At 35.2% G+C, this 20,027-nt stretch overlaps 1 protein-coding gene across 3 annotated transcripts in view; it reads left to right on the top strand.

Annotated features, from left to right (window-relative positions):
- COMMD10 (COMM domain containing 10) overlaps nucleotides 1-20,027 on the top strand; it is a 162,348-nt gene that overhangs the window by 13,880 nt on the left and 128,441 nt on the right. For all 3 annotated transcript variants that reach the window (XM_029217029.1, XM_029217027.1, XM_029217028.1), the window contains exon 5: nucleotides 15,895-16,005. In XM_029217029.1, the coding sequence (XP_029072862.1) occupies nucleotides 15,895-16,005 (111 nt within the window). The remainder of the gene's footprint in view (nucleotides 1-15,894; nucleotides 16,006-20,027) is intronic.

The raw sequence follows: 20,027 nt of genomic DNA on the forward strand, positions 1-20,027 counted from the left end.
CAGTTTGTTCAGCTTTTGTTTTTCCTGCCTTACTGTACTGACTAGGACTTCTAATATGATGTTGAATAAGATTGGTAAGTTTGAACATCATGCTTTGTTCCCAGTTTTAGAGAGGAAGCATTCAGTCTCTCATCATTAAGTAAGATGCTGGGGACTTCCCTGGTAGTCCAGTGGTTAAGACTCCTCGCTTCCACGGCAGGGGCACAGGTTCAATCCCTGGTGAGGGAAGTAAGATCCTGCATGCTGGGCGGTACGGCAAAAAAAAAAAAAGAGAGTAGGATGGTGGTTACCAGGGACTGGGGCTGGGGTAGGGAAATGGAGGCAATGTTGTTCAAAGAATACAAATTTCCAGTTATAAGATGAATAAATTCTGGGGATCTAATGTATAAAGTAGAAACAAAAAGATGCTAGGTACGGGTTTTTAGAAAATGCCCCTGTATTGTTTTCATTTCTCTCTTTTTCTTTTAAACTCTACATTCTAAGAGCTCTCAAGTGTCCTCCACATCACAGTTTCATTTTTCATTTTAATTTCTGCTTTTTCCTGTCCCTGTACAGATTTTGTTTGCCATTTTTTATGCCTAAAATTTTTTTAACCATCGCCATTTAAAAAAAAATATCTCCACTTGTCTTTGAATATTTGCCTATTTTTTATATTTATATAATTTTCTTCTGTTTTTTTCTTGCATTTCTATAAGTACAGTATACTTGTATAGTTAAAAATATTTCTTTTTTCACCTCTAATAGTAAGTCATTTTTTATTGTTTTCTGGCTGATAGTTTATTGCTTTTTTAAAAGTAATATTTCTGGGGCTTCCCTGGTAGCGCAGTGGTTAAGAGTCTGCCTGCCAATGCAGGGGACCCGGGTTCAAGCCCTGGTCTGGGAAGATCCCACATGCCGCAGAGCAGCTAGGCCCGTGTACCACAACTACTGAGCCTGCGAGCCACAACTACTGAGCCTACATGCCACAACTACTGAAGCCTGTGTGCCTAGAGTCCGTGCTCCGCAACAAGAGAAGCCACTGCAATGAGAAGCCCGTGCACCACAACGAAGAGTAGTCCCCACTCGCCACAACTAGAGAAAGCCCGCGCGTTGTGGTGAGGACCCAACGCAGCCAAAAATAAAATAAATAAATAAAATTTTTAAGAAAAGTAATATTTCTTCCTTATGTTGTATTACATTAACTTCTGTTTAAGAAGTAGTTTGATCAGTTGTTATATAAAATATGCAAAAAAGTAGTTGGATATGATTAATTGGTCCCTACGACACTGGTCCCTTGAGAATGTAGGAAATTATCTTTTGCCAATACAGAGTATATGAGAGGGTAGCTAATACATTTTTTAATACCTTAAATGCTAATTAAGATCATATAATAATATCAAACATTTCTTGTGTTTACGGTGGACCAAAAACTCTACTAAGTACATTATATCTTGTAAGATCCATTAATAGTTCTAGTTTATATTTAAAATTAAACTGAGGATTAGAGAGATTAAATAATTGGTCCATGGTCACGCAGCTAAATAAGTGGTAGAGTTGGGATTTAACAAAGTAGTTACACTCCTAAGCCACTGTGCTGTACTACCACCTAAATGTTAGCAGCAAAATTTTTCTGTGTCAGTCATTATGCAGGGTAGTTTACATAGTTTGTGTGTGTATATGTGTGTGTGTGTTTTATATCTTTGAAAAAGAAATAAAACTTTCGAAAGTGTACCTTTACCGTGTTAACCCAAGTGGTCCATGGTGAAGGTGAGGTGGGAATCAGATTGGGCTCTCTCTCTTTTTTTTTTTAATTTTGTTTATTTATTTTTGGCTGCATTGGGTCTTCGTTGCTACGTGCAGGCTTTCTCTAGTTGTGGTGAGCGGGGGCTACTCTTCTTTGCGGTGCGTGGGCTTCTCATTGTGGTGGCTTCTCGTTGCAGAGCACAGGGTCTAGGTGCGTGGGCTTCAGTAGTTGTGGCATGCAGGCTCAGTAGTTGTGGCACACGGGCTCTAGAGTGCAGGCTCAGTAGTTGTGGCACACGGACTTTAGTTGCTTTGTGGCATGTGGGATCTTCCCAGACCAGGGCTCAAACCCGTGTCCCCTGCGTTGGCAGGCGGATTCTCAACCACTGCACCACCAGGGAAGTCCGAGATTGGTCTCTCTCTTAATTGAGCCTTGTTCCTTTTATGTCATGGTACCTCTGGCAACTATAATGTTATCTTCCTTTTTTGCCCTGATGACTGTTAAGATATGGTGACTAAAATAGCTGTGGATGAAAATAGATCATGTCATTTAAATTGTAACAAAAATATATGGCAGTGATTTATTATATAATGAACAAAAGTTGTATTTGCAGAGATTGTTTTATAGTCATTTAGAGGTTAACATAAACTGGTGCTTGCAGTGGAACATCTGTGTAATTCTGAATTCAAAGAGAGTCAGATTCAGTTAAATAACAAGTTAAAAAATCAAAAGGAACTTATTTTTAATTCAGTTTTTAAAAACACCTCTTTTCATCTTCTATTATTTAAATCTAATAAGTGAGAGGCAGATTGAAAATTGATTGGATAGCTTTTTTTTTTTTTTTTGCGGTGCGCGGGCCTCTCACTGCTGTGGCCTCTCCCGTTGTGGAGCACAGGCTCCGGACATGCAGGCTCAGCGGCCATGGCTCACGGGCCCAGCCTCTCCGCGGCATGCGGGATCCTCCCGGACCGGGGCACGAACCCGTGTCCCCTGCATCGGCAAGCAGACCCTCAACCACTGCGCCACCAGGGAAGCCCCAATTGGATAGCTTTTTACAGGATATGATTGAAGGGATTTAAAAATTTTATCCTGTCTCACTTTTTTTCTTTTTTTTTTTATATTAGCCTCTTTGGACACTGAAATGTTACCACTGCTTATTAGAATTGGTAGTCTTCCCTCTTTTATCAGTGTTGACTATGTTAGCAGTGTCCTTCTAACAGGGTTTTCTGTTTGATTTTTGTTAAAATGCCTGTGTGGTTACAACATTTATTAAATTATGAATACCCTTTCAGACAGAACTTGAATACTATGTTTAATTTTACTCCTAAAATTCTGGTTAGAGTTCCTTTATGTATATTCTTGCTATACAAAATGTAAAAACTTATATGTTAAATATTACTGACATATTGATACATCTCTTTTTTTCTGAGACCTTAAGGAAAAGAATTGTGTTTTTTTATATGATATTTTTTCTAAGATACTTTTACATTTGAAGTTCACCCTATTCCTCAGTAACAGATATGATTATGAGAAATATACATAAGGCATATTTTTAGCACTCTGAGTAGCCTGCTTTTTAAAGGCTACTGATTCCTGTACTGATTCCTTTTCTTAAAATGTACTTGTATGTTTGTTAGGAAGATTTTAAAGATAAATTTGACAGTTGTATTTGTTTTGAATGCTCAAAATGTGTGTATTGTGATTTCGTCCCGTTAAGAGTGTTCTTAATTTTACCAGTTACATAGCAAATTTATTATTTCATTATGTAGTGAAAATTCATCATGTCTCATATATTCTTGAGAAACCTGCATTTAAAAATGGATGGTTATGGGCTTCCCTGGTGGCGCAGTGGTTGAGGGTCCGCCTGCTGATGCAGGGGACACGGGTTCGTGCCCTGGTCCGGGAGGATCCCACATGCTGCGGAGCGGCTGGGCCCGTGAGCCATGACCGCTGAGCCTGCATGTCCGGAGCCTGTGCTCCACAACGGGAGAGGCCACAGCAGTGAGAGGTCCGCGTACCACAAAAAAAAAAAAAAAAAAAAAGGATGGCTAGGGCTTCCCTGGTGGTGCAGTGGTTGGGGGGTCTGCCTACCGATGCAGGGGACACGGGTTTGTGCCCCGGTCCGGGAAGATCCCACATGCCGCAGAGCGGCTGGGCCCGTGAGCCATGGCTGCTGAGCCTGCACGTCCCGAGCCTGTGCTCCGTGACGGGAGAGGCCCGCGTACCGAAAAAAAAAATGGATGGCTAACGTTCTTAAGATAATAGTGTTCCTAAACAGTCTTTTAAAAAAATCCTCTTTAAGCCGTTATAATAAGATTTACTTTATTGTTAAGTGTAACAACTAATTGTTTGCTTCATTAATTGTTAAATATCTTTTATATGTAATATAAGAAATTTAGATTTGACATTTTTAAAACTTAGTGTATTCTTTTGTTTTATTATTTTCTTTTATATTCTTATTTCATTTCTTTTGGAATTCTAAGGATGGATGAACGGCTTTATTAAAAAGAGAACAGAAAAAGCATACTTCATATAGCTAAATCTAAATACGTAACTATGAATACATATCTGAGTGCTTTTTCAAGATTTAAACGCTTCTTAACGTTATCATCTGCATTTATAGGAAAGGTATCTTGTTATAATTCTATCCATATACAAGTCAAATTTCTGCCTCATTTGTTGCTTTAGTTGTTGGCATGTTAAGAGTGAAGTGAAAGCCACGGTTTTTCCTTATGCTGGAATTGACTGAATGTAAATGTTTGTGAGGTTTAAATGCTGCTATATTCATTTACTGTTTTTTTATTGAAATATAATCTACCTGCAGAAAATGCAGAGATTTTAAGTGTGTTCAGTTTGATGAATTTCAGAAATTATATATACCCATTTAATCATTCTCCTTAACAAAATAGAGAAAATTTTCATCACCTGGAAAGTGCCCAGTTTTAATTCCCTCCACCTTCATACTCAAATTTCCATCACTGTAAGTCGTTTTTTTTCTGTTCGTAGAGTTAATATAAATGAACTCAAATAAGTGTCTGTCTGCTGTCTCTCAACATAATGTTTTTTTGGATGCATTCATGTTGTTACTTGTATCAGCAGTTCTTTTGTTGCTGAGTAATATTTCCTTGTATGAAAATAACACAGTTTGTTTATCTGTAGTCCTCTTGACAGACTTTTGGGTTGTTTCCAGTTTCTGGCTATTAAGAATAAGACTGCTATTTGACATTTGTGTACAAGTCTTTTTGTGGACCTATGTTTTTATTTCCCTTGAGTAAATGTCTAGCAATGGGATTGCTGACCCCTTAAGCCAAATCTGAGGCTTTGTATTTGAGTTTTAGCCAGTCCATGCTGCACGGATTGGGAAAAAGTCATATAAATGTAAAAAGTCATATAATTGTGAATCTGTCACCTTGTGTGGTTCCCTTCTTTTACAAATCTGTCACCTTGTGTGGATCCCTTCCCTTTAACTTCTTTCTGCTTTTAGTCATTCTCCAATGCCTTCAAATCACTGTTTTTAATATATTTTGTTTAGAAGTTATACTTTTTTTTTTTTTTTTTTTTGCGGTACGTGGGCCTCTCACTGCTGTGGCCTCTCCCGCTGCGGAGCACAGGCTCCGGACGCACAGGCTCAGCGGCCATGGCTCACGGGCGCAGCCGCTCCACGGCATGTGGGATCTTCCCGGACCAGGACATGAACCTGTGTCCCCTGCATTGGCAGGTGGACTCTCAACCACTGCGCCACCAGGGAAGCCCTAGAAGTTATACTTTTTATTTGCAAGGGAAGTTGATGTGATATAAACTACTTCCTACCATTATCAGATTAGGAACTCCAAAAGTGCTTCTTTTAAATTGTGAGTCTTATTCTGTCCTTGCTCTGCTCCAGATCCACCAAGTCTTTCCGTGTTGTTTATAATGGAAGTCAAAGTTCTTACAATTGCCTTTAAGACCCTACATGATCAGTAACCCCTTTTGGTTCACTATCTTGTTGACCTCCACCTGGCTCACTTTGGAGAATTCTATTCTCTTTACCTCAGAAACTCTTGGATGTTCATGTGGTTGGCTTCCTTATCTTTTTCAACTCTGCGCAAATATCACACTTATCAGTGAGCCTTGCTGTAATCATCATAGTGAAAAGTGCTTCCACCTCTATGGTACATTCTTACTTCGTTTTTTTCTATAATACTCATTATTCTTATTTGGCCTTCTATATATTCTACGTGTTCATTTTTTTTAATTGTCTCTACTACTAAACTATAAACTCCACAAGGGCAGGAAGTTTTGTCTGTTTTGTTCATTACTGTATTTTCACTACTTTAAATGGCCCTTGGTAGATAGTGGGTTCTCAAAAAATAGTTGTTGATTAAATAAAAGCACAATATTCCTGCTTTACTAATTGTGCTATTTTGAGGTTCAGTTTATAGGGTTTTCTTATAAAGAGGGATATTTGTGTTTATTGGTGTTAGAAAGAAAAGTAAAGAGAGGAGGGTATGGATTATATTTTGTATTTCCTAGTGTTCTTTTGTGTTTTCATTTTGGTTGTACTTTAAGCCTTTTGTGGTTCATTTATTTCATGACTCTTGAGTTTTGCTGGAATACTAGATTCAGTCATTTACATTTTTCCTCTTTAAAAGTGGGAATATGTATAATAAGAATTGCTTTAGCTTGAAATGGAAATTCTCCAGGGGAAAAAAAGGTGATGTCATTAGCTGTCGATGCAGCAATCAATTTAAAGAACTTTAGATCTAAGAGACCCTTAATCAGTCTAATTTGAAGTAGAAATGTATTCTCTGCTTTATAAATAATTGACTAAAACCAGACCATTAACAAATTAAATTGAGATTTTACTAATGCCAAAGAACTGTGCTGTTAGCAGAATTACTCTTATGTCATAGCAGTCAAAGATGTGCACTTGCTAAATAGAATTGATGTACTTTTTCAGAGTGTTGTCAACTGTGAGAGCATTAGCTGAATGACATTTCGGTGTCCTCAAACTTGTACTATGGTCTTCATATATTCATGGTATGCAGAGGGGCAAGCAGTCTGACGGATGATTCATTGATGTTTTCCCTCATCACTTTATAACTTGGATATGAAGACCAATTAGGTATTTTGACCAAGTCTGTGGGTCAAGGAGTATAATTTTAAGTTTCATGCCACCCTAGCAATGACACTAGGTTGACTTTCGTGGCATCTAAACTTGAGGGTATAGGTTAGAGAGTATCCCTAAGTTGTGATATTTGTAATAAAGCATTTATTACCTCTTGTAATGTGGATACTGTATTGCATAATAGTCATCTCTGAGATCCTGACGTTGTCTTCGTATACTTTTAGATGTCACAGTATAGAATTCTTTCTCTGGGAGGCAAGTAGTAGTGTGGCTTGTTCGTTTGAGGCTTACTGCCTCCTGTTCTTGCCCATGACTAGAGGATGGCAAAGAGATTGAAGATGTTCTCTCATCGCACCTATACATTCCTCTGTTACGGCCTTTAATATATTGTATCTTTTAAAAAATAGCATTATTAAATTATAATTTACATAGTGTAATCTGTATCTTTTTAATTGCACTATTTGGTGAATTTTGATAGCGTTATATCTGTGAGATCATGGTCATAATTAAAATACAGAGCATTTTCATCGTGCTAAAAAGTTTCCTCATGCCCCCTGGCAGTTCTTTCCTCCCTAAACCCTGGCTGCAGGAAACCACGGATCTGCTTTGTGTCACTATAGATTGTGTTTAGTAGGATTTTATATAAATGGAATTATACACATGTACTTTCCTCTGGCTTCTTCCACTGAGTATGATTTTGAGGTTCATCTGTGTTGTTGAATGTATCAGTGGTTTGCTCCTTTTCATTGTGGGTTGGTATTCTTTTTTATTGCAGGGTGGTATTCTGTCATACGGATGTGTCACAGTTTATCCGTTCACTTGTTGATGGATAGTGGGGCTCTTTCCAGCTTTGGGCTATTTTGAATAAATCTGTTAACATTCATGTACACATCTTTTTATGGACTTTATTTTTATTTCTCTTGAGTACTTTCTTAGGGGTGGATTGACTGGGTTGTAGGGTCAGTGTATATTTAACTATATGAGAAGCTGCCAAACAGTTTTCCAAAGTAGTTATACTATTTTACACTCCAACCAGCAGTTTCTTCATGTCCTGGCCAACACTTGGTGCTGCCATTCTTTAAAGTTTTAGCCATTCTAATGGGTATAAGGATGTTGAATGTAAGGATTTTGAATATCTTTTTATGTGTTTGCTGGCCATTTGTTTATCTTCTTTTGTGAATTATCTGTTCCAATCTTTGCCCTTTTTGTATAGATTTCTTTTTTTTTAATTTATTTTTCTTTTAACATCTTTATTGGAGTATAATTGCTTTACAGTGGGGTAGATTTCATTTTCTTATTGTGGTAAGAATTATTTATATAGTTTGGATACAAGTCCTTTGTCAGGTATATGTATTGTGAATATTTTATTAGTCCGTGGCTTGCCTTTTTCTTAATGGTGACTTTTGAAGAACAGAATTTTTTATTTTGATGAAGTCTAGTTTATAATTTTTTTCTTTTATGGTTCATAATTTTATGGCTCTCTTTAAAATCTTTGCCTATCCTAAGATCACAAAGATTCCCTTTTATGTTTTCTTCTAGAAGTTTGATGGTTTTAGCACTTACATTTAGGTCTGTGATCCATTTTGAGTTCATTTTTGTGTTTGGTGTTAGGTAGAGGTTGTTCTTTATTTTGTTTCCATGTAGACAACTAGTTGTTCCAGCATCATTTACCTTGGTACCTTTGTTAGAAGTCAATTGATGGGTCTTTATGTCTATCCTTTGCCAATGCCACATTGTCTTTATTGCTGTAGTTTTATATTCTTCAAGTGAGGTAATATAGCTCCTCCAACTGTTTAAAAAAATTGGTTTGACACTTTTAGGTCATTTGCCTTTCCATTTAAATTTTAGAATCAGCTTGTCAGTTTCTGTTAAAAAATTCCTTCTGGGGAATTAATTGGATTGTCCCAAATTCTATAGATCATTTCTGGAAGAACTGACATCTTAATAATATTGAATCTTTAAATTCATGAGCATGGTATATCTCTCCATTTATTGATATCTTCTTTAATTTATTCCAATAATGTTTGTAGTTTTTCCAGTGACCAGGATTTGCACAAATTTTGTTATCCTTATGCTATAGACTGAATGTTTGTGTCTCTTCAAGATTTGTATGTTGAAACCTCACCCCCATGGTGATGATATTAGGAGGTAGGACCTTTAGGGGGTGATTAGGTAATAAGGAAAGAACCCTAATGAATGGGATTAGTGCCCTTATAAAGAGGCCCTAGAGAACTCCCTTGCCTCCTCCTGCCATGTGAGGATACAAGAAGTCTGCAGTCTGGAAGAGGGCCCTCGCTCAACCTTGCTGGCACCCTTATCTCAGACTTCCAATCTCCACAACTGTGAGAAATAAATGTTGTTATTACTAAGCTATGCAGTCTGTGGTATTTTGTTTTAATGGCCTGAACAGACTAAGACTGTGTATTTGCATGATTTTGGTTGCCACTAAAAATGGAATTGCATTTTTGACATTTTCCAATTGTTCCTTTCTAGTATATTGAAAACTATTGATGTTTCATATTAACCTTTTGCCATAACTTTCTTAAAATTGGCCATTTGTTTTAGTGGCTTTTTTGCAGTTACTTAGGATTTTCTACATATGGGTTATATCAAAATTACTTTTGTATATGTTTGTCTTCATCACTAGACTTGGAGCTTTTGGGACAGAGATTGTAAGTTTATTGATTTTTATGTCCCCAGCATCTATGACGGTACAAAAGTCAGGTCTGTGCTCTTCCGGTTTTTCTCCTTTCTGGCTGCTTCTTTTAGTCAGTCATATTTGCTACTTTCTTCTCATTTCTACAACCTCTAAATTTTGTATTGTGCCAGGAGTCAGTCCCTGATCCTCTTCTCTTTTCTTTTGTACTTCCCTGGCAATCACATCTAGGCTTCTGGGTTTAAAAACTATTTTCTAATAAAACATTTTTTCTCTAGCCTACTTGATAGTTTCATTGGATATAGAATAGGCATCTCAAGCTTAACATTAAAAAAGTAAACTGATCTTTGGATCATTCCTCTTGAAACTGTTCCTGTAGTTTTCTCATCTCAGTTAATGGTAAACTTGTTTTTGTTTGTTTGTTTTTGTTTTTTCATTTGCATAGGCCAGTCTTTATATCATTGTGCCATTATTATTTAAAAATGGATAGAAGACTAGGATGAAAGTCTGATTCTACTGATAAGAAGTGTAAGTTTCATCAGCATACAATTTGTGGTATTTACATAAAGATGGGAATCATTAGCGTCCTGAAAGCAACAGGCTTTTTCTCAAATTATATGCTTGTTGAGTTAAGGCTGATATCTATTGTATATAATAGTTAAGAAAACCACGTATATAAAATGCCAGAAATTGAAGATTTTTCTTAATGCCAAGGTATTATTTGTTTTTAGCCATTTAGGACTGGAATTTATTATTTTTTGAGTTTTAGATATTCCTCTAGTTAGGACAAAAGTAGAGAACCACTTGCATTCCTTCTGTTAAATTACTTGGTAATTTAATCACCATTTATAATTTTATTATATTTGCAGATTTGTTCTAAGTCCCAAACAAATAGATTTTTTAGAATCTGATTTTATAAATAGGGCACTGCCGGCTTAAAAATGGGGAATAAAATTTGGCGTCTCCCGGAGGGCCTCCAAATGACAGCCTGTTTAAATTTTTGCTGATTTGATTAATGAACCTATTTGAGCAGATTATAAATGCCTTCTTCATTTCTTCTACAGCGTTTTCTTTCCAAAGGAAAAAGGTGAAAATTTGAGGTATAATCATCAGTGCCTTTATTGTTCACTGGTATAGAGAATGTTTCCAATGAAATGTACTCCTAAATTGGTGCTGTCATCTTGTGTCCTTAGGCAAACTCCTTAGATACATATATTACTTAAGAAAATAGATCTCTATACATTATAGAAATAGTGGAAACTTCTCTATTTTAGACAAATGTAAAATTACTCTGAATCTATTATTTTAAAGATTTCATTATATACATATACACATGCCATAATTGAGGGATCATAAGTATGACCTCTTATACATTCATGAATTGATTTTCCCAGCAAGTATTCCTTTCTTGGTGATACAGGGTTATAATGAGAAATGCTTCTAAAAGCTAACCTTATTAAGCAGATTACATTGAATTGAAAAATGCCCTTCTCCCCTGTATGAAAGATTTAGAAAAAGTTCTTGTATCATGCTTTATTCTATATGTATAATTTTAGAAAACAAAGAATAAGCCAACTAGAATTTTTTTAAGTTGGGAATTTTCTATAATTAATCAGTAGATTATATATGAAAAAATCATTGAAGTCAAGAGAAATGGTCAAGGAAATTATAGAGCAAGTGTTTAGCTAAGCCTTAAAAACAGGTAAGTTCATGCTCTTCTTGTATTAAATGTTTAGTTAACTTCCTAAGTTTTATATTTCATAGGTGTAAATAGTAATATATAGTTTGTGTAATAAGCCATATATATACAGAATTTCTGCTTATGGTATTTGCCAGTTATAAAATGAATGATGGATTATAGCAACAAAATATAGGTACTGTTTTCTCTTTTAGCAGTTACAGTTCTACTTTGTGTTTTCATGACATTATAATAAATAATAATTGTTCCATGAGTATCCATACACATAATTCCTAAAACTCATTCAGTATTCCTGAGCAGTATTTTTTCTAACTATAGATAGATAGCTTGACCTATTAGTGGCTTAGTAGGTAATGAAATCAATTTGGAGGGTTTTGAATTAGTATTTTATTATTTTTTTAATTTTTAAATTGTTTAAATTTTTATTTTATTTTATTTTTTAAAGTATTTATTTGGCTGCACTGGGTCTTAGTTGCGGCATGTGAGATCTTTTATTTGCAGCATGTGAACTCTTAGTTGTAGCATGTGGAATCTAGTTCCCTGACGAGGGATCGAACCTGGGCCCCCTGAATTGGGAGCACAGAATCTTAGCCACTGGACCACTGAGGGAGTCCCTGAATTAGTATTTTAAAAGTGAAACATAGTAGAGATTCTGTATTACTGCTCTGGGTAAAAATTGTTTTGTGACACTTTTGTATATGTATATCAGTTTGCAACATAAAAAAGTGTTTCTTACTATGTGATATGATCCAAGCAGAGGCTACTGTTTGAGAGATCCAGTAGTTAAAGTATGGTGATTAACTTTACATTTTCTTTCTCATTTTAAAAGAGTTAATATTATTGTAATTTTGGCTAATTTTGCATATGCTTGGAACTGTGGTTTACAAAGCAATTACGAGAATTTAAGCTTATGCTGAGTTTTTTTATGTGGAAGTTAGAGGGAGAATGAAGTCCTTATATTTTGAACTGACATGTTAGTGACATTGTCAGGTAATAAGTAATGTAAATGAGATGCCTAAGAACTATCATGTGAACAGTTTTGGCATGGGTTGGAAAACATTAAAAATATTAGTGGCTCATTTTCCTTGTGTTTCATGTTATTTTGAAGACATTTAAACTTAAGATGTTGGTTAAGGTATAAACACCCTCAGATTTAAATTTGAATATGAGATATCGAAACAAATTATATTAAAATGGTTCCTGGTATTTTAATGTACAAATGCCTCATATACACTGTACAGAATTTTCTTTTAAATAGAAGCAAATGTAGTTTAGCTAACTTAAGTCAAAATTCTGTGCTAGATTTTGTTTCCTATGTAATTAAATATTGATGACTATCATGTTTGTTTCTTAGGAGTCTCAGAGGAATAATTAAATAGTATACTGTAAGATTTTCACCTTGGCAAAGGGCCTTTGTTTTATTCATATTTGTTTTACCAGTGCCTATTATAGACCCAGAAAATACTATATGTTCTAAGCAGTTTAAGGAATTCCTTCTTTCTTCAGCTTTTCTTTGTCTTTTAAGACATTGATGTTTTTCAAGTGTACCTTCCACTTGTTTTATGTGTTTCTCTGTTTTTTTCTGTCGTTTCTTCATGATCAAATTTAGTTATGATTTTTGGCTAGAAAGTTATGTAAATGATGTTGTGGTCTTCGCAGGATATCATTTCTAGAGGCACCTGCTGTCCATTTGCTACTTTTTGGTGATGTTAATTTTGATCTCTTGATTAAAATGTTGCTTTTTTTTTCAACTGCATAATTATTTTCTTCTTTTGCAACTAAAAAGGAATTGTGGGCAGAAACTTTGTGACTGTTCATTTCAAATCAAACTTTCTCCACTTAAATTTAGTATCCATGGATGATTTTTACTTGAATCAATTTCTGTAACTTTTTTTTTTTAATTTCTGTAACTTTTGATTTTGATATAGTTTCAAACAGAGAAAAGTGGGAATAATAACATAAGGAATCTTCATATACTTTTTACTCCTATGTACCAGTTGTTTACATTTTACATATTTAATCTCTAGAATGGGGATAATAAGAGTACCTATCTCAAGTAGTGTTGCTGTTGTCTCCTAGTTTCACTGTAAATATTTTGTTAGTTTTGTTTTTCTTACTATTCTGTGAAACTGCAAAGTATTTTTTAAAATAATTCTAGTTATCTTTTATTCCCTCTTCATTTAAGTTTTCTGAATACTGATCTTTTTCTGTGAAATTTTATGAGTGGGTGTGTGTATGTGCATATACCTACATATGAGTTTAGCAATTTTTTGTTTTTACTTTTAAAATTACTCTTTCATGGGGGCATGGGACAAATTTTTTTTTTTTTTTTGCAGTACGCAGGCCTCTCACTGTTGTGGGCTCTCCCGTTGCGGAGCACAGGCTCCGGACGCGCAGGCTCAGCGGCCATAGCTCATGGGCCTAGCCGCTCCGCAGCATGTGGGATCTTCCCGGACCAGGGCACGAACCCGTGTCCCCTGCATCGGCAGGCGGACTCTCAACCACTGCGCCACCAGGGAAGCCCGGGACAAATATTTTTAAATCACAGAATTCAATAGAAAAGGCTCTAGAATTTAAGAACATCAACCAACGAACTCTTTTTAGTTATGATGGTTTTAAAAATTTACCTTTCCTTGTATTTTTTGATTTGTTTCAATTCAGCAGATAGATATAGAGTGTCAACTCTATTTAAAACATACTATTAAAAAAAGATACTGTAGGAAAAATTAGGCGACCCAAATGCCTTATATTTATAATGCTTTGCAGTTTCCAAAGCAATTTGAATATGCATTTTCTTATTTGATATTATCAGTAACTCAGAAAAGTAGATAATTCAGGTAGATTTATTTCCATTTTTTTATGAGGAAATTGAGACCTTGAAAGATTGTGACTTAACTATCAGGGTCAGCTAGCTAGTGAGTGGCAGTGTAAGCATGAACTAAAGCATAAGCTTTAAGTTCAGTGATCTCAATCCTCCCATTCTACCTCTGTGCAGTGAGTGAGCATACATTAATTTATGCAAAGGCCTGACCATAGTGGGACCATATTTCAATTTATTCACTTAATATTTATCTTTTTCATTTATCTTAAGTGCTTAAAGGACAGGGATAGGATTAGTTAAATGAGATCAAAACAGTGTCTTACAGGTCCATACAAATACCTAGAGGGTGCTTTTCAATTAAGATGGTGATGTGTATCAAAATGCTTGGATATATGAGAGTAGTTATGACATGTTCTTTCCTGTTACATTGGAGGGTCTATAGCATGTGACTGTTGAAAAAGTAGTGGGCTGCTATTAGAGACTATGTTACTGCTGTAATCAGTGTTAAAGATCAGTACATTATGGATCCTTAACATGTACCATTAAATTGATTTTTTTACTTGTGGTACTATGGATTATGTCTCTGCAACATCTTCCCCCTTTTTACCCATAAACTCTAAAAGGTTCAGTGCCAGAAAGTACAGAATTGTATCTTTATTTTCTCATCACATCCTCTCTCGAATAGATAATACTTTCATTGCTCTCTTTCCAATTTGGCTTTGAGTCACTGCTGTGATTCTAGCTGTTGAACAGTCTTTCAAGTTAGCAATTAGTATTCCAGTTAAGTAAAAATTGTTGTGAGGCTGCCATTCTTACCAGTGTAGCTAAGGTAGTTTTACTAAATCAATTACTAGAGTCATGTTGTCAGAGGTATATGACAATTACATGTCACAAAACTTCCCTAAATATTGATACTTTAGATTTATTGGAAATTAGATTTAAAACTTCATAGTTTTGACGTTGGAGAAACCAATAATCTGTCCTGTTCAGTAAAGCCACATTTATGCTGCTTAATATTTTGAAACTTAAGCTGTTTTAGTGTGTCTTTACTGTTTTTGCCTTCCTGATTCAATTTTGCTGTTGTTAATAAATTCAAAGGAAGTATTCTAATTAGTTTCTGTCATAACTGGGAACCATAGTAAGTTAGAATACTTTGGAAAGCATGATAACACCTGCTCACTAGTAGATATCAATTCTTTGCCTGGCTCTATTCCAATCTCACTAACTGTGTCTAGATGTGTGAACCTCTTACCATCTGGGCACTTCAATTTCCCTTTAAAAAAAAAAAGTTCTACCATGTTCTACTTACTGCAAAGAGTTTTGAAAGATAATAGGAGGTCATTAAAGTACTTATCACCAGTATATGCTATTTACTGGTTAAATTTTATAACTATTTAAAAACCATTGGCTTTAAAATATACTGTTTTTTGTTTTTGTTTTTTTGGCTGCACCGCATGGCTTGTGGGATCCTAGTTCCGTGACCAGGGAGGGATCAAATCCTGGCCCTCGGCAGTGAGAGCGCAGAGTCCTAACTACTGGACGGCCAGGGAATTCCCTAAAATATACTGTTTTAAAATAGTAATTTACTATTTAAAAACCATTGACTCCTTTAGTGTAGTTCATCGCTTAGTCTCAGAACTTTTATTTTTAGAACAGAGTGTATTTAAAGGCCAGTTTTACTGTTGAATTTGACAGGCATGGCACGTGGCCAATCTAATGAGCCCTAAGGGAGAATGTACAGAGTGTGCAGGTTAAAGGAGCTCTGGAACTGACTTTCCACAAAGTCCAGGCTATCCATGTTCATTCCTGCTGATTGGAGATTTGCTTAAAGTTGACTGTTTTCTTCCTTCTGTACCATCTGATTCCAATCTGTGCTTGTCTTTTGTAGCTGGAGACGGTTGGATGGCAGCTTAACCTTCAGATGGCTCACTCTGCCCAAGCAAAACTAAAATCTCCTCAAGCTGTGTTACAGCTAGGAGTGAGCAATGAGGATTCGAAGGTAAGAAAGGGTATCCCACTGAAAGGATGTATTTTGTTTACTAGGTCTTGTACTTTATTGTTAGCAAGGTCTTTGTTCTTTGAATTGAAGGTTTAAACATAATTTAATTAAAATGAAAGAAAGATTAACAAAATGACAGATCTTTGTGACAAGTTTTGATGTCAGATTTACATATCACTTTGTTGTTTATTTTAAAAAACAGGTTGTCTTACAAGGTACTTTTCTTGCAAGAATATGTTATAATGTCTTTTAAATTCTGCAATGGAAAAAATTGGTAGTGGTTATATAAAATTATGATTTTAATGTTTTAGATAATTGTGGATGTTTCTGGGTGTTTTGTGTTTTAAGCTGCATACATATGGCAGAGGGAATAATGTTGTCCAGCCAGTGCCTGAAATATGAAGGTGACCTGAGTTCTGCTTGTGTATGTATAGTATGTCTGTGTGTGTGTTTAAATCTCAGCTATTACAAAATAGAATTTTGGATTAGTTTTAAACTGCATGGTGATTTTTTTCTTTAGTATTAAGAAAACCTGAACATGTTATCAAAGGTAAAAGAGTTGCTATGGACAATATACTACAGCATATTGAGAAATGTGTATTTCAGTTGTCATTGAATGCTATTTTTATATATTTTTTACTACAATTGAATATCTTTAAGAGAGAGAGCAGGAGGAGTGACTTTCTTTCCTTAAATAAATGAGACTGTCTCATTTTAGGACAAATGAAATAGAGGTGAGAGTGAGGTGGGAAGCTCTGAAGAAGAAGAGGTTACTGTGGCTGTATGTGATCAGAGAATAGTGGAAGAAATGTTATTATTTATAATGGGCATTGAAGGATGTGTATATTATTACTTCTTTGTTAGCACTTTCACTGTTTATTATGTCTTGTACATTTCTGTCTTCCATAAGAACTGGCATCAGTGCCTAGCTCAGGTTACATGTCCACAGAATTTTAGGCAATTGAATTGGATCTTAACATGTATAATTTATTAATTTATTACAGTGTTTGCAAAGAATCATTTCATTTCACACATTTTGACCAGAAAAGAACATAAACTTAATGGTTAAGTGTCGAACTGACTGCTGTGTTATATATGCTCTGCAATTTAGTAGCGGTCTAACCTTGGGCAAGTTACTTAATCTTTATGAGTGTCAGTTTCTTCATCTGTAAAACAGGAATAATATATCTGTCTCACAGGGCTTTTATGAAGATCAGATACTCAGTGTATGTAAAGTACATGATGCTCTATAAATGCTGGCTGCTGCCATCTTCATCATCATCAATAAAAGTTTTCTTGGGCTAATGAATAAATAAATCTCTTTGTTTTAAACCAAAGCTGCCACTAACTTTATTTCTTGATGAAATTAACCTTTTCCCTTTTCTTTCATTCTTTCTTCCTTTAATTTTTGATCATATTTTTCATATGTTTGCTTCTGAGAATAGAGGAGGGAAAGGATAGCCTGGAAAGTCCTTTATTTTTTTTTCTCTCCGTGAACTAGGGAAGGCATTCCTTTAGCTTTAGGATAATAACCTGAAACTCACTGGTGTGGACTGAGACTCTTCCATGAGGGAAAACACACACCTATATACACGTACATATATGCGTTCTCCAGGTATACGTTCACTGCTTTATTTCTCGTGACTATCATATGTTCAGTCTGAGTAGCTAAATGGAATTTATAGCTTGGAAGGATACAATTTTGACTCTATATTTGATATACTTTAAGCATCATAACTTTGGCAGTGTTTAACTCTGGGATGCTTGAGTCCTCCCAGCTTCTTTATTGTGTCTTCAAAACATGTCTCTGTGTCAGTTATATCTTTAGGCAGTAGGAATGAATGAGTAATGCTTCAACTAAAAGAGTCATGTTTTTAATTCATTCATATTATTCAGGAAATCTATACAGATGTGAGATCCAACTCATTTGAGGTATAGGCTGGAGTACATTTGTATTTTTCTGTCTGTTGCTGTTTTAAAATTTTGAATGAACATTTGGTTACCCTTATGACTTGCAGAGCTAGAGAACCATTTTCCTTAACGGACACTTGGGAAGAGCAGCAGCACAGGAATGTAAAGGATATTTTCATCTCGTATGCAGACTTAAGTGACCCTCTTTCTCTGTGTTGCCTGTCTCCCCTGTGGCATTTTGTGGATTCGGTCCCTACTTCTTATATATTGTAAACAACAGACATATAGTGGAATGTACAACCACGGTCAACCTGGTTAGAAACAGGCCCTCTCCAAGGGACATGTGCCCTAGCTATAAAGGAACAGTTATCTACCATACCTCTGTTCCCCTCAGTGAACTGCTGCTGGGAAGCTTTACTTTTTCTCCATGTTTTTATGATCTGGTATTCTATTCTTTGTACTCTTGTTATATCTGATTCCTTGATGTTAATTTTTACATAGCTTCTGTTATTAAGGACCACACACTGCTCTTCCCCCAAACATTTGCTCTGTTGTGAATGAGAATTCGGGAATTCTAGACAGGTTAGAGTATTAGGTAAAAGGAACATGAGTATGGAACATGTTTTAAAAACCAAATTTGTTAAAGGAAGGGGGAAATTTTATTAAAAGGAAGATTAAAAGTTATCGCTGGTTAGTTTATGATGCAGAGTATCATAAAGTACGCAGTTGTCATGCTTAAGAAATTGACATTTGTTTAAAACAGGAAACAGGTAAAATTCTTTCAAATGTATGGTTTGTTTTTTTCGTCAAATGTATGTTTTACAATGTAGTTATCCTGAAAGTACACATATATTAAAATAATTCTGAGAGGATTAGAGTCAGTGCAAATTGTAAGAGAATATTTTGATAGTATTTACAATAAGTATGAGCTGCTGAAATGAAAACTTACAGTAATTCACTGAAAAGCATGGTTTCTAAGAATCTCTTTCTTCTCATTCCCTTCCAACATACACATGAAAAGTGTAGCCTGAGGCGAAGTTTTAATTGCTGTCACTTTAGATAACATTGTTGTACTGGCCTCCTTTCTGTTAGAACAGTTCTGTCTCGAGGCTTTCCTGTTTTGCTACTAATTTTATCATGAAAACTGGATGATTCTAGCTTTTCCTATAGTATTTTCATAGATATTCTAGTTGTTTTCAGTTAATTTTCTTACTGTTTGTCTACTGCATTTAGCAAAGTAAGATTATTTTCCTGTTCCACACATACCTCAAAACAAGTTTTCTGAGTTTTTGGGCTTTTTTGTTTTACTTCATTAGGGGGCAGTAGAGCTCTTTGCTTACCTAACCTCTGGCACTCACAGTGTTATTTGAAATAACATTCAAAATAATTTGTGAAGTCAGTAGTTGTGGGAAATGCTAAGTGTTTACATTTCTAATCTGTGTATAACAATAGAGTTCTCTTGTTATCATCAACAAAATTAGTGCCTATTAATCAGATATGTACAGAACAAATAAATAAAATCATCCTGATTTCAATATTTGCTAATTTGCATATGATCATTTGCCAAAATGAAATTTATTAAAAAGCCTTCTACACTGTTGATTTTTTTTGTTACATTCTGCCACCTGTATTAACTTCTTTATGAGAAAAGACAATACAATAATCCCAAAGATAGTTGAATGGCTGTGTTAGGTTAGAGCATAACTGGTTCCAGACTAGTCATAGACAGTTGAAATTTCTTTATAGAGAATAGCAATTTTATATGTAACAGATTTGGTAATTTGGATGGCATCAACACTTTAACTGAATATCCTAAAAACGCTAAAATATTTGAATTTTACTACTAATCTTGCATTTTCCTCAGTAAATTTGCTGTTCAAGACAATCATATTTTGTAAATGCAGTGATTCTAAATTCTTTTTGTTCATCCTTTAAGAAAGAATCCTTGTGTTTCATTCTTTTTTTCTTCTTCTTTTGAAACAACTGAGATAAAGTCACCTTGACAAGAGAACTTTCTAAACATTTATCTAAGTGTTCCATTGGATTGTGCTCAGGTTGCAGAAGGGTAATTATGGTCTTGAGTGAACTTAGGACTTTTAATACCAATTTTT

The sequence above is a fragment of the Monodon monoceros genome, unplaced genomic scaffold, assembly GCF_005190385.1.
Source record: "Monodon monoceros isolate NGI ecotype Baffin Bay Population unplaced genomic scaffold, NGI_Narwhal_1 Super_Scaffold_12, whole genome shotgun sequence".
Classification (NCBI taxonomy): Eukaryota; Metazoa; Chordata; class Mammalia; order Artiodactyla; family Monodontidae; genus Monodon; species Monodon monoceros.